Consider the following 16,421-nt stretch of genomic DNA (forward strand, 5'->3'; position numbering starts at 1 on the left):
TGAACTAAAAAACATTTATAATGCTGATGTTCTTCTCATTCTGATTTAAGAAAAAAAAAAACATCTGAGGGAATGTGACCTTAGTCTGAACAGTCATATAAGAATTTAAGCTTAAACTCATGTGTAGTATATGACAATAAAGATGGCTGAATGGGGTCACAGGAAAATACTAGTGCAAAAGTTAAGAACCTTCAAATTAACTTTAAAGAAGCCACAATGAATGATGTGTCATTTAACAAAGAGTTGCACAATAATTCCATGCATGACGACAAACCAAGCGCAGTCACTCTGGAGTGTTGTCCGTTTTTATTTATTTACCTCTGCACAAGCATGCCAAGTGTTAAATCTTTGGTATTGCTTGGTACATGTGGGTCACCTCAGAACATGACTTGTGTGGACTGCTGTCATATATTTGCCCCATTACAAAACCACTGTGTGAACAGACTGACAAAAAAATGACATCTGAGCAGTAAATCAGTATGGAACAATAAACACTGGTGATGTAAACACAGCGCTGGATAAACAGTTTTAGCTGAGGGGTCAGCATTCGGGGACAGTAGTCCAGGAGCATCAGTGTTGTTGTGACCCGCACTCAAGGACATTTTGTCAAGGATGGGTCGATCAACCCTGTTACCATTCTCTCACAAGGCAGTCCTCTGTAGCCACAAGTTCCCTGCACTGTGTGAATGACCTTTTTGAATTTGGATGACACACACAATTTAGATGGTCCAGTGTTTGTCCAAGGTCACAGCTGTACTGTCATACACACAGTACATATTTCCCCCCATTCTTTTCAAGTAACAGCTGCAAATCATGGACTTAAAGGTATCTGAACAAAAATAATTTAGCATGCATAGAGCTGACAACTGACCAATTTAGCTGCCCCATTCAGTGTTTCTCAATGTACTGCTACTACTTTTGCAAAGATAATATTTTGTGCAGTTTCAAAGTTTGCTCCAATCCCTGCTTGTTTTCTTCTTCTTTTTTTTTTTTTGTACACATGACATGCATGAAGATATATTCCAGTTGTAGAACATTGATTTTATGTTGCTGTTTCTTGTAACATTTACACTTAAGTAATCCTTGTTGTGTGTCAGGGACACGGGGATTCACATTCACAGCTTGACACACTGCACTCTGGAAGCTGAGCTTTGGTTAACTATCAGAGATGAAGGATGTGTCACCTCCGCTGGAAAAGCAGAGCAGTTATGCTATGAAGTTTGTTTAAGATCACCTTATGTAAGCACCACTACTGACGATAATGGTGTTAAAAATGACATCAATATTGTTTTGATAATACACATATGATATTGTCTGAATAATCATGTGTGGATGTTAGGCCTTATGGATCTGTTGTTTATCAGGTCATCTTGTTGCCTTCTCACTATTTATTAAGTCTAATTCTTCTTTTTCTACTCTTTTGTACCGTTATAGTTATAGACCGCCTTTCTTTCCACCTCCCTTCACTTGTATTTGAGTGCAAATTATTTACTACATAAGAGACAAAACACAGTTAAAGATGAATTTGACAGTAGCGATGTCTTTATAGCTACAACAATAATATTGTACAAGTGTACAAGAACCAACCAAAAGAGACATTCAGACTCCAGCTCTTTAGTTGTTAACTTTCTTGGTCTGATATCATTATCAGTTGACTTTTATTAACATAGCATTTGACAGAATTCTGATCTTTGACTGCCACTGAAATGTTGTCTTCAGTGTTCTGGTATCCACTCTGTCTTTCAACTGCGGGTCATTTATCAGTCAGGGCGTTCAAAGTGAAGTGTGAGTTGTTCATCCATAACTAAAACAACGGAGCTTCATCCCCTTTTGAAAGACGCTCAAGACCAGACGTACCCTGGTCAATCTAATATTGCTGTCACTAATTTGGCTGCTTCACTTAGCAATGCCTTGTAAACCTCTTTCCGGTTTGTTTTATTTTATTGTATAAGCTAATGGCATTTTATCCCTGCATGGTCATTCAAACCCTCTATTAACCACAGAAAGGGTCATTGAGAGAAAGCTGTCTTTGTCAAGGTTGCGCTGAATAAAGGTGAATATTCAGCATACAAGTATAAAATTCAATGGCACTTAATTTAGCAAAATGTACAATTGGACCACTTCTGCAAATTGTTCCTCTTTTGTGGAACATGATATGTGAAAAGCCATTTTACTGATCTTGGTAGACCTCTTAGTATCACATTTTGAATGACCATATGGTAATTCCACGCCAAATTACCTAGAATTCATAACTTTCCCCAGTTCTAATAATGTTTTTTTTTTTTTTTTCTCAAACCCAGGCAGTGTGGCCACAGGGAGTGTGTCACCATTCGCCTAATTCCCTTGATTTTTGTATTTAAACTTTTTTCCCCCTGCACTGATGGCTTTGGTAATCTTGGACTACCTCATCTAGATTTGTAAAGATCTACAGATCATTGGTTTTATGCTCTAGCAACTGTCAGTTACATTCATAAATTTTCTTTAAAAAGATGGGCGTATTTTAGAGCAAGAGTTTGACCTTATTCTGGTGGCTTTTTGCAGGAACTTAAAATAATATACACCAAAATAAAAATTCCAGGGTTCAACAAAAAAGAAATACCACCTTTTTGGGCTTCAACTATAAAAGATTGAAATGCAGTTTATTACAAGTCTGGTTTATCAAATCTTTCCACTAGTCAGCCCTCTTCCCAAACAATTCAATAAAGGATCTCTGGTAGTGTTATCATTATGTTCAGTTCAGGTCTTCCCCCATGAGTAAACCCTCCTCCCAAACAAATCTATAAATAAAGGATCTATGAAAGAGACAGTAAACCAAACATCTCTGACATTGATTTACTTTGTGCCCACAGGAGAAGCGTCTGGAAGTTTTCAGTTGCCAGCAGTTTGACTCAAATGCTGTGCTCAGGCTTTTCTTTCTTAAATCTATACATTTGTATGTCCGTTTTTGTTCATCACAGATGGACTGCGTCACCCCTGCAACAAACCATGGTAATTATAATTCGTTAGCCCACCTCGTAGGACTAATCTTTATTATTTGAAAAAATATTTTTTCAGAGAACTCTCGGCTTCATGCGTCAAGAATGAATCATCCTGAAATTACCAAAAAAAAATAGATGTTTGTCAGACAATTACCTTAGAAAACCACTGACGGTATGAACATTTAAGAGTCTGGTGGTTTATTTAGCGTCATTACTGTTATGCGGTCACTTGTTGTCATTTGACCTGACCCCCTTTTCCCTGTTGTTGACAAAAGCAGCACAACTGTATGAGGCCTGATCAGTCTCTCTCTCTCACACACACACACACACACACACCCCCCCCAAACAGGTGCACTAAAGCCAGCAGGATTAAGTTTTCATTGCATGTTCCATGAGTGGGTGGTCTGTTGGACCTGTGAAGAGATCAAAGATGATGACTGTAAGATTGCACACTTGTTTCCCAGACTTTGATCATATTTAGAATCTGATATTTACATGAGTCACTAAGTCACTTGATTGTTCAAGTCCCTGTATACGTGAATATCACATTACCCAGATTTCTGATCCGTCTGCTGTCATCATAGGCATATCTTTAACTCCTTAGCTTCCCAGCAAGCTTTCTTAGATTAGTTGGATCGATCGAAAGTTGATCTGTTACTATTTTGATAATCGATTATTCATTTGCATGACTCCAAGCATTTTGCTGCTTTTGCTTATTTTTTTCACAATATAGTTATTTAAATATTTGGGAGTTTCTTCTGAATCGTTACCCAAATTATTTGATCCTCCAGTTCAACTGAAATTAGGTAAACAACTTCTCAACACATAATTCTATTCCCTTTCTTTTTTGAACTGATGTTTGGTATTTATGCTTTTACAGTGTACGTTTGTGTTTGATTGTCAGCAGTGTTGTACAAAAACAGCTGAAGGGATTTCTACAAAATATTTTGTCACTTCTTGAACATTGTGGGACATTCAACCTTTTGGGTACTTTCTCAGGTAAAAATGCATGGATGGAATCGATGGGGAAAAAAACGGTCGTCTTTAGATGGCTTTTAATATTAGTACAATTTGATGTTGATCCTAGCTCCAGTGCTTTTTAAATTATGGTCAATGTCTTATCGGTGGTTTAAAATATGAGAGATGCAGGCCTATCGAGTTTGATTTGATTAGGCTTGGTTGTGTTGAAGTGTAGCATTGAGCTTTGGCAGAGGTATGCACTTTATTGAGTTTCATTCTAGTTTTGCTGGTATTTCCTTTTTGTGAAGTCTGTTTTTCTGCTCTAGTTTCCTATCACCTTGTCTTTTTTGAAGTACTGTCTAACAGTCTGATAGACTAATCAAGTAATCGAGAAACGACACAGCTGATTAATCGGTCTAAAAGTAATCGTCACAACAGTTGACGATGGATCCACTTTGGTTTATGACTAATTTGATCTTTTTCATTTTCGGAGACTTTCTAACTTTGGTCTCTTGTCTGTCTTCTCAAATGTTAATATTTTTGAAGCCCAAGGCGTCAAAGCTCAGGTCGACGTATGCAAATTGCTTTCTTTGTGACTATTTGAGTGTAAACGGACTGTTTTTGTGTTTGGGACTGTTCGTCAGACAAAACAAGCAATTTGCATATGTCAGCTTGGGCTTTGGGGAACTGTGATGGACTTTGGCACAACATTTTTTTTTTTCTTTTACATTTTATAGACCAAGCAATTAAACGATCAATCAAGAAAACAGACAGATTAATTAATAATGAAAATAATCCATCATCATGCTGTCAGTCACTTCTGTGTAGCTATGTCTGGGAGGTTTAAATACTAGTGTTCTATATTTTCTTAAAAGGAAAAAACTACCAGTGCTGCAATGAATAATTATTTTCACTTCCAATTAATCTGCTAATTATTGTTTCTATTGATAAAATGCCTGATAACTTGTTCAAAACCTTGTTCAAAACCCAAATATATTGAGTTAACTTTCACATATCTGACGCAGAAACCCCCCACAAAATCCTCACATTTGAGTGGCCGGAACCCATTAATTAGTTTGTGAAATAGTTTTTTCAAGCGACATTGCCACAACACTTAACATTTAATCCTTTGTCAATCAACATACGTTTGTCAACACCATGACAAAAGCTTGTCACATTTTTCTGTGTACAAGTTCAATTGCAGTGTTTCTGTAAATGTTTTGGTACAAGAACGATCAGTTTTCAGATGTGCTCAGCAGTAGGTAGAGCTGGAATATATTCAATGTGGATCATTTCACTTTAAAGCTGTAACGGAAACAGCTCTTCATTTGTCCTCTGTACAGCCACGGTGCACCCACACAAGTGTTATCAGTTCCTTGGCTGATTAGACTTATTTTCTGGACTGTGTGGGTGTGTGCAGATCATACTTGACTGACATCTTCCTGACTCTCCCGAATTATCTTTAGTACACCTGTCAGATTGAGGCCGTTTACAGCTTTATGGTTCTTTTTTGTACGTCGACCGCAGCTGAGCCATATCAAGCGTCATCCTCGTTACGTTTGTCTGGCATTCTCTCACTTGATATGGACATTCCTGGCATTTTGAACCATTTTTTCTGTACGTTGGCAGGGTCTTTATGTATCTTGTGATTGAAAAAGCAGCTCTAAAAGCATTAGCACTGTGCACTTTTGAAAGATTTTATTTAGGGAAAGGACACTTCTGGTGTCTTGCCAACAGACTTTGGTAAAAGTTTAATGTGTATAGTGCATGGAAAGGTATGCAATCATGTGTGAAGGAGGCAAGCCTGCTTGGAGAAATGGGGGTCAATTTAGAGGGCCATAGCATGTATGATGATTAGCATCACTCTTGTTCTGACGCTGTGAAACATGTTTGCGTAAGTGGCTGCTGATGTTGTATTCCCTTGGATATTGATATGGATGGCTTATGTTGTAAATCTATATTTGAATGTTAATGTGTTGTGATGTAATAAATACAACATACAACAACAAATACAGCAACAAATGGGGTCGGATTAGCTTTTAATGACACCTATTTACGCCACTGAAAAAAATCAAGTGGATTTAGCCTGGTAGCATACTCTTTAGCATGTCAGGTCTTCCCAAAGACTGATTGTAACCTGCTTTTATTCTGCCAGACCATGGCTATGATAATTGTTCAATTGTCAAGTCCTCCTGAGCTAAAATTCCATTTCATCACTCAACCTTTTACAATATGGTTAAAAGAATTATCATGACATTTATACTGCTGGACATGTGTGTTTTCATCCTTTCCCAATGATCTACATTGCATCATGTAATAGCCTGACCAATGCTTGAGTTAAGATGATATTGATATTTGAGAGTCAGATGATGATACACTTGTAGGCTTAGGACGATATTAAATACTATTGAATATCGCAATATTTGCAGTCACCTGCCATATTTTTCACAATTTCAACTATGAGGATCCAAAAGAGGTGTACAAATTATGACGTTGACATCTGTGTGTTTTCTTTCAGGGTGCTTACCTGTGTCAATCTGTTAATGTAAACATGTATCTGCCGACTGTTTATATTCATAAGGAAGCTGTCATAATGTGTTGTGATAGAGATCCTAACCAACCATGCATCCTGAATAGTGTCAAAGTTACGCTTTTCTCTCTAAATTACAATATAACATAATCCTCATTAGTAATTAGTAAGGATTTTTTTCACTACAAGTTGCCAGAGACTGTAACTACAACAACACAATAGTGGAAGGTAACAAAGACATGCAAGTTAAAATGTTTTGCTCTAAATTGCATCACATAATCACCGCCATTCAACTGCGTGAGCCACCTGGTTCTGTTGCCGGGGACAGACGCTGTTTTTCGGGCAGAAATATGACGTACAGTGGGTAGGACAGAGACACTACCAGTTACCCTGTATTGTCTTGTAACATTGTTTTGTGGGGAGTAGTAAGTATGGGACATTTTCTTTAATTTGATGAGTGAAGGATCTGTTTAGTTGTCATACTGGGAACACCATCAGATCACAACACCCCTGATTGTCTCCGGATTTTCTATTCACACAGACGCGGGCTTCCCTCTGCTGCAGCTCTGTTACTACCTCCAGAGGTGCATCAGAGCCCAGACTGAAATATCTCTACAACTATTGGATGTATGATAATTAAATTCTCTGCAGGCATTCATGGTCCCCAGGGTATGAATCCCACTGTTTTTTGGTGATTTGTGTGGTGCCGCCTTGAGATTGATTGAGATTGATTTGGGTAGGGACATTCGTGCTCTTCTATGAACTTAAGCAATCTCTTGACATTTTACAACCTCTAACAGTTTGTTTTTCTTTTTAGTGTTACATAGGGCTGCTCGATTATGGCAAAAATCCTAATCATGATTATTTCGATTGATATTGTAATCACGATTATTAAAGACGATTATTCATTGATTTGAGAACAAGCACTTGTTGAACTTTGAACTCTGATATTTCTTTTAACATGATAAGTTTGACCTGAAAAACAAGAAAAATGCAAATAAATAAGAGAAAAATATATCAATAAAATGAATTAAATAATATGGAAAAACAAAAAAATAAACACTGTCCCGGTGCCGCTCGACCATAGGTCCGTTATGGTCCGTATGGTGGCAAATATAATGCTGTTGACACTTCTCTTGCAACTTTTCCGTGACATTCGTCATAAAGGGCAGGTAGTGCAATTCTGCTGATATGGTGACGTGATGGTAACACATACCACTTTTCCAATGTGTTAATCAGTTTATTGAACCCCGTGTCGCTAACGGTGTTGATAGGGCACATGTCTTTGGCAATCATGTATGTGACATCCGTTATTTCTTTATGCCTGTGGGAGCTGGGTGGATATGCGGTGGCATCGTAAAAGTGTGTCCTTAATTGAGGACTGTGTGGCGGTGGCAGGAGTCGAGGAGCTCCTCATTTTTGAGTTTTTTTGTTCCTTCACTACTTGGTCATGTATTACTCTGTGTGTGGACTTTAAATGGTTAAATAAATTGGTCTTGTTCCCTTGAGGTGCAGACACGGTCACGTGACATATCTTGCACAATATCTTCGTTTTTTCAGAGTCAGACTCCTTGAAACCGAAGTGTTTCAACACCAGAATTCACTTTACTTTTCTTCCCGACCAAAGGCTGCATTTCTGCCATCTTCTACCGTCTTCTTCTACACGTTTTTTCCAAACACACAATGGCAATACGCACCGGCGTGGCTGAAAGCTAAAGGAGGGGGAAGCCAAAATCGAAATTGAAATTCAATTAATCGCCCAGCCCTAGTGTTACAAATGTAAATGTATCCAGACATATCGATACTGAATTTATGAAATGGTTTCTGAACTAATTTCCTGCAGTATCAAGATACAAGTACAATTTGCACTTTCCCACTCTTATTTCTGACAGTGAGTTGACACACGCACATTGTTTTTAAAGGCTAAAATCTGAAGAGGAAAAAGTGAATGTTTCTTAAAAGTGTGATTATAGTGTTTACTTTATCTTGTGATTAAAATACAAAAATCAGTTTTCCCCTTCATTATGAATAATGGTTTCAAATATGGATATTTACAGTTGACCATGTAAATTGCAACACATGGATATTTCTGTTGTGCAGTTTTGTGTTGCTTATGGGCTAACATCTACACCCATAATAAAGTATCCGCAGTAAGCCAATACCAGCCCAGTGCCAATCATGATTAGTAGTACTGACTCTACCCTTGGCTTCTTTTCTAGACCTTTAGCTTCCCTTTAACCGAAGATCAGGGTGAGTGTAAAGACAGAAAAAGTTCAAAGGTGAACATAAGCATGGCAAAAGATGTTGAAAATATACAAGCAGAAAGCTTTCCACCACAATGTTGCTGGCATTTATTTGCCATACTTCATACTAGGCCTGGGCGATAAACCGAAAATTTACCTATACCGAAATTTACGACGATAACCGACGTCATTTTGGCCATGTCGGTATATTCGGTGTCATAGGCATAACATCCACTAGGGACAGGGGACATGTTAGGTCCACTTGATTAATCTACCCCGGCATATACTGATGTGCTTATTTTACATGAATTTGATGGCAAACTCCGCCCGCTGATGCAACACCAGCTATGCCAGGTTAGTAATCAAGTGAACCCACTCTCGCTGTGAGTTGCGGACAGTTTGTGTAATGATGCTGCGTTCAAAGGCTGCAACAGGCCACTGTCTTCGGCCGGCCGGTCCATTGATCAAACATTTGTGTTTTGTTTTTTATTCACTCAAAATAATGACTGTATTTCCAGCTAGAAAACGCGCATCTCTCTCCTCCCTCCATTGTTGTTTGCATTTGTGTCTCTGCGTGGTCTGACACGTGAGTGTCCTCATGCTGGAAAACGTGACTTCTCGCGTACGTGACGTCACTCCCCGAGACACAAGAAGAAAGCAAAAATATATATTTTTTACTAAGGAAAATGACAAAACTAGTAACGCGTTACCGGCATCACTGATTGTGTAGCTTAAGTGCAACATGGAGCATGAAGATGTAAAGAAAAAAATAAAAACAGTAGAATTAACTTTGAGCAAGTTTGGAGGAAAGTCGGAGGTGTGGACCCATTTTAAACAAGTCGTGGGCCGTGATAATAACATGTGTCGGCTTTGTCGAGTGCATTAAGTGCGGCACTTGTTGCATTATTCATTAAGATTTCTGTAGTTCAAACAACTCGCAATTGTAGTCGAGAACGTCAGTTATAACAGCCCACGTATTAAACAGTTGTCGGGTTTAAATCGGTCTCGAGCTCATAATTACATTCAGTGTGTCGGGCCGGGCTCGGACACAACGGGCTCGGGTCGGGCTTGATTCTAAGCTCTACTCGGGTCCAGCCGCGACTTTACTGAGGTTCACCCAGTGTGAGCAGCAGGAGGACGGTTAGCTCACCTCCCAGAACATGGCACTGGATCGCTGGAAACTGATTTAGTGACTGTCATCAAATTACTTGGCATAAATATATTAATACAAAATATTTGCAGTTCTTTCAATATCTTCCATGACATGTGACCCAGTGACTCCAGCAGCAGATTGTATTAGTAAACTGGATGAATGAGACACAGCTATGTTTATTGTACTTTAGTGCTTCCTCTATTTTATATGAATATTAATATGCAGAAATCTTGATTTTTTTTCTCAATAGCTTCCATGTCATGTGACCCTCTGACTTCTGAAACAGATTCTGTGTCTGTCAAAAATATACAATGATAAAGAAAATAGTGGTAAAAAAAGTTCTCTAATGCTCAAGAGCTTAACATATTATTAAGCAGCAATGTCAACTTCTCTACTATTTTGTCTCATGTCTTAGATTCTGATTCTGAAGTCCTCAAAATGTTTATTTATTTACATCCAACCTCTTCCACCACCTGCAGTACAACCACGTGATTCAATTCGAAGAAATAAAAGAAGCGAGAAGCTTAGAATTTGTTTATAAGGGACTGTATATTTTATACTTTTAAACTTGTTAAAAGTAATCTGTGCTTTTCAGCTATTCAATCGTGTGCCTATCAGTTGTTCTTAACTACTAAATAAATAATATAAATCTTAACTACAATGTAGTTTTACAGTCCTTTTAAAGTGGCATTTCTGTAAATACACAGGATTTTTTTTCCTTTTTTTTAGGTGCGGGGGGGGGGGTTTACTTATCGTTCATTTATCGTTATCAAGGTGAGTTGCTCAATATATCGTGATATTGATTTGAGGCCATATCGCCCAGCCCTACTTCATACTACATCGTTGCTCTTTATCCAGTTGACCTAGTAACCAGGAAGCTTGAACTGTCAATGAAAAAAGTCCCTTTCTGCTGTTTCTTCTGCTTGTGACACTGGTCTTGCAAATTTTGGAGACTTTAATTCGGCCACAGTCACATTTTATGAAGGAGCTGGTGTGATGCTTTGCCACATCCCTCTCCTCCAGAGAGGGAGAAAGAAGTGTAAATGGGCGGCAAGGTCAGCTGCACACCGTTTAGCTGACCACCGATAGCGAGATTAGACAGTGTGCCTGCAGCCTGGCTGTCATCCTGCTGCGCTAACTGTGTCATCTCTCAAAGACAATTTCCCTAATGTATTCTATCTGACAGATGACCCATCTCTGTGATATCATTTACGCTAGTCTCCTGCAACAATGGAGAATTCAGTGAGCATGAAGGCATGTTCCTTTATGAAATGACATTGCCTTCAGGGTACCTACACCCTGCACAACCCTGGCAGGTGTCACAGATGTGTCATTTTTCTACAAGTATGCTCTCGATTTCTGTGCTCATGAGGATTGGACCTAGTCTCCTGAGGACAAGAGGTGAAACAAAGGCCTAAATTGAACATGCCAACAGCTCGTCTTCCTTCATTCCCTTTTTTTTTAAACTCACTTTCTTTAACCGCAAGGAGATTTCCTTGTGAGTATGTTTGGCACTGGGCGATTCAAAAGCACCCTGTGTCGCCATTCTGCAGCTTAGACAATATTACAAAGTGCATTGAAGAAGATAGAATGAATTATGATTAACATGTTGCTCATATACTATTGTCAGTGCATGCAGCAAACATCAGTTAATAACCTCACGTCTCTGTTTAAGTGGCTTTCTTATGCCTAACAGTAATATGATACAATAAGCGGTAATAAACCTGGAGCTTCCTGCATTAACAATGTACAATTATTGTTCATGCATGGAGTGTGTTCTCCTTCATCAGCTAATGAGCTGCTGAATGAACAAGTGCAAGTGCATTAGCATAACATGACTAAATCTGATATTGAACATGCTGAATAGCGAGCAGCATGTAGAGTGGGTTGAATTTAAAGGTGGAATGAAACCAGCAAGAAACCTTTGTCACTGAAAACAATCCTGTCAGGAAAATGACTTGGCCTTTACTGTGACTCATGTAGAAATGGTTAATCTGACATGTTGCTTGACATGCTTTTCACAAGGGGTAGAGATAGCAGGTCGTACACCTCATTCAGCAGTGTTCACTTGCACACAATTGCAGTTTTAAAGTAAAAGGAATGCTCCAGGCATCTTCCAGGCATCTTCTTATTGGTTGAAACCCAAAGTTTGGTAAAGTACAATCAAATGACTCAACCAATCACATTCAAGAAAAGGATGTGTAAGGAAAAAGTCTTCACACAAATTGGGAATTACAGGTTGTAGACAAGTTGTCATTGCTGTGGTGACGTCTGCCTACTATATCAGCTTGTTTTGAGAAGTGAACATTTTCCTACTGTTACCTTTACATTCTGTGTTCTGTTACTTTTGACAGCAGTGTCAAGGACATCGGGAAGAACCTGTGCAGTTCCCAGTTGCTCCGACAGTAGTAACAAACCTGTGTACTCAAAGTTTGTGTGATGACTTCCTTCATATCCCAGAGAGTGTGCTTTGGTACTTAGTATATTTGTGTACAAAGACAGTAAACATAGAAAGAAAATTGGATTTGTGCTGCTGTTGGTGGAGACAATGATATCATCTCTATTTTCTGCATGATTTGCTGTTTTAATCTGACACCAAAAGATGTTTTTTGTTTCCAATTGCGGTGTGACATCCTGTTGTGTACAGCAGGACTATCAACCATTAAAATAACAAAACTACAATACCAGAAATGCAAGTCTTTAAATTGCTTTGCCTGAATTTTTTGTATATCTTGTAGCTGTCTGGTACTGCGTTGGTGTCATCGTCTTGGTTTATTGAAATTTTGCTGAATAAGAAAAAGTCCGGTTGATCATTATCTACCAGCAATCCGAACATCAATCCCCCCATTGAGGGGAAGCAGTAGTTCGCTCAGCCACCTCAGGCTTGCTGATGCAACATTTGCATTACACAGAACTACAAATTGTCAAACCCTCCCAGAACCGTGGGGATTCCCAATAAATTATCACATGCCAGCTAATTCTCTTCACCACCTCGTTTCAGAGCTGTCGAATTTAGTTTAAATTGCAAAGGAAGCCCATGCGTTCTCCAGGAGGGTTATTGTTGTCACCTCATCGTCTCACTCCATGTTTCCTCCTTTTGTTGCAGCTGCTCTGTGTATCTTGTCAACAATCAGTTACAGGTAAATGGTTAGTAAAATGGTCTGTCTGCTCTGAAGACTGACGATTGTAAATGAGGGTAAGAGAGAGCAGAGGGTCGTTGGAAAATCCACTCCTGTTGGTCCTGATGGAGACGCTAGTCATTGTCATGTTGAATGCGCCTGTCAAGTAGAAGCACCTCGTCACTGATGATCATAAACAATAGCGAGTGCTCACTGATTTTTCCACATAGTACATACTCCATGCTGTTCGCGGTGAATGATTTTCTATGTGGCTAGACACATGATCTGATCTGAAAATGGTAGTGAAAAGTTTGATGTGATAAACTGTGATTTAAAGCCTCTTTTGATGGGGTCCAGCCACAATTTGATATTGATTAAATTCAGTATTAATATTTTTATATACACCATTTGTTATTGTTACTTTACACATTACATCTGAGTCACTAAATAAACAGGCATTTCCTCTGTTTTTATTTTGAAGTACTGAATCACAAATTTACCACACCAATCAAAGAGCGCAGAGGCTTGGAAAAAGTTAATAACTGGGTGTTGTCCACCTATTGGATAATTTCAATATAGCTTAAATTGTTAGAAAGACATCCTATTGCCTTAACGATTGCCTTCAACTGGCATGAGTGTTCGTTAGCTGCTAGCACACTCTTGTTTTGCTGATGCTAGTTTTCTCTGAGTGATTCCTCCTGTCTGAAACTTTACTGTCAGAGGACTGCATGTTTTCTCTGTGAATCACTACCACATTTTTAAAATGCCATTTCTTTCAGCATAGCTATTTAGTCGGGAGGCTGGTATGTGATTAGAGAACGTAGCTCTTCAACCCAATACATTCTGACAACCCTGATTCCCAAAAAGTTGGGATGCTGTGTAAAATGTAAATATAAAGGGAATGCAGTGATTTACAAACCCTTTTCAACTTATATTTGATGTGAAATTCTTTCCTGTACTTGTTCATCGATTTCAGATGCTCAACAGTCCAGATTCTTTGTCATTTCAATCATTACTGCATGCTATTAACGCAAGATCATCAGCTTTGACTGATGTGAGCAGCAACTGACTAATCATTAATCTGGTGTCTACATGTCTACATCACAAAATCATCTTAATTTGATAAATGATCTGGCTGTGAAGCTGGCTGAAAGTCACAAAAAGCGGAAATGAGTCATATCGTCAACATTTTAGCGGCTCACGATCAAAATTGTTCTGTGGGTAGATCAGACCTCCATGTACCTGTGTGCAATGTACCCTGCTTGATGTGCCTGTGCTTGGCCCAAAGAACTGCAGCTTGCAGCTATATTCTGCTTTGTATTATTTTTATCACGTTGACAGCAAATGAAAAGGCCTGGTTCTGTTCTCAGCCGTACATGGATACCTTGTGTGGTTTCACTGAAGAGGGAAGCATTATTTATGGATTGTAGACATGCAAATAAGCCCGATGTCCTGCTATAGCAGGATGTAGACTTAACCTGCTGTTTATCCAAATGAAAAATGTTATTTTAGGTAGGGAGCTCCCATACCAACAAGTCTGCTGATGTTGTGTGTTGACACAAAGCCTGATGAATAAGATTTTTTTTCAACTGAAAATATTCAGACTGTAACCTGCTGTGTTCGCTTCTAAAAATAAATTAATGCTACCTAAAAAAAGAAATGGGTGCACAAGTGCTACATCTGATACTGAGCAGAAATGATTGTGCTGATTTTTATATTTTAAAGGTAGTTGGTACATTTTGTTCATGTTGGGAAAATGTAATTGCGTGACTCAGTGTAACAGTTATTATAATTTGCCAGAATGCGTTAAATTTCCATAAATTAGTAGAAATGCTAACATTAACATTATTCTTACACATGGAACAATGTTTAAGATGCTAAGATTTTTTTTATAATCAATATATCTTAAGTACCTACATCTTTGCAAGGTGTTAGATATTTAGCCTATAGTATCATTGCACCTTATTTGTAACACCTCATACATGTGGCTGCACCAGAAACCATATATGAATGTACAGACAATCAGAAACTATATGAACCATCTTTTTTTTTTCGTTTCCTTTGCTCCTCTCATGTGGTCAATAGTGAAAGTGATGTTCTGAAACCTGCTTCTCCTTTTCAATTTCTAACCACATGGCCAACATTTTATTTCCTTCGACATTGATTAAAACACATTAGGGATATTACAACTCAGATATCGAGACTGAAGCCATGATACAAACGTCCAGTCCTGTCCCAAAAAGGGCAGAAACAGTGAAAAAATAAAATGTTCTGGACTGTAAACTGCTGACTCTACATGATGCATTTAGGGGCAGCTTATAACTCTTTACTGCACTGATTTCTAATGTGGGCTGGTTTTAAATTAAGTGTTTTTTAATCTATTTATTTTGTGTGCATAGTTTATTTATGTGAAGTTAATTTAAATAGTTCGATTTTCAAATCTACCTTTTTATTATGTTTTGTGGTGATCTTGCTATTCCAATTGTAGTTGATCAAATAAAACTCTGATGCATGGATCCAAATGGGGCTCATAAATGAAGGTTTGAACCGAATTGTGTTTTTTGAGAACTGTTCCACCCCTAATACACATGAGTGAAATACAATAAAAGGAAAAAAAAACTAGTCTTAAATGAGCCCTTTGCATGATGTAATCAGCCAAACCATCTCTGGAGGTGTCGACTCATTTAGCTACAAGACGGCAGGAGCATGGAATTAAACTCTGATCCAGGCAAGGGGGATCTGCACATTAGACAGGTGGCAGGCTGTTTGCCATCAGACAACTTTGATTTGAAAACATCAGACATGGTGTGACAGTCAGTTTTAAATAATAAAACATTCACTCTTAATATAAACAAATCGGATTTCAGTCATGGATTTCCTCACTCCATCTGAATTGTGTTGACACAACAAACCACACCCATCACACATTCCAAGATGTTCAAAGCACATTTGCCTTCAGCTTGTTTTTGGTCCCACTGTAGTTTTATTACTTTGCTTAATACCCTTATAACAAGATTGTTAACAGTTGCAAGTGAACTTTTGTGGAGAGTTTTCTAAACAGATTCTGAATTCATTGCATGCAGTGAGTTTTAGTGATGAGCACTAATGTAACAGAAACTTTATTTACATGAGAAGTTCACAAGACACTTGTAAAAGACACTATTTGCACAGCCTGTTTAACCATGATGTGTCCGTCTGTTTATCCCGTCTTGCAGTAACGGAGTGGGGTGACGACGTACGGCCCTTCTCTGAAGAGGAGGCCATGGTCATCGTCAACCACCAATCGACAGGAGACGTGTGCACACTCATGATGTGCCTGCAAGACAAGGGCACGGTAAGAAGAACAGAGAAATGTGTTACCTCTATGGTCTCTTTTTAGGAAATCAAAAATATAACCAAGTTAAGGTTGAACAGGGTCACATCAGTGTAAATTAAAGC

At 38.5% G+C, this 16,421-nt stretch overlaps 1 protein-coding gene across 1 annotated transcript in view; it reads left to right on the forward strand.

Moving 5' to 3' along the window:
* lpgat1 (lysophosphatidylglycerol acyltransferase 1) overlaps positions 1-16,421 on the forward strand; it is a 57,407-nt gene that overhangs the window by 2,666 nt on the left and 38,320 nt on the right. The window contains exon 3 of the mRNA XM_030404989.1: positions 16,199-16,317. Within this exon, the coding sequence (XP_030260849.1) occupies positions 16,199-16,317 (119 nt within the window). The remainder of the gene's footprint in view (positions 1-16,198; positions 16,318-16,421) is intronic.

The sequence above is a fragment of the Sparus aurata genome, chromosome 22, assembly GCF_900880675.1.
Source record: "Sparus aurata chromosome 22, fSpaAur1.1, whole genome shotgun sequence".
NCBI classification, from domain to species: domain Eukaryota; kingdom Metazoa; phylum Chordata; class Actinopteri; order Spariformes; family Sparidae; genus Sparus; species Sparus aurata.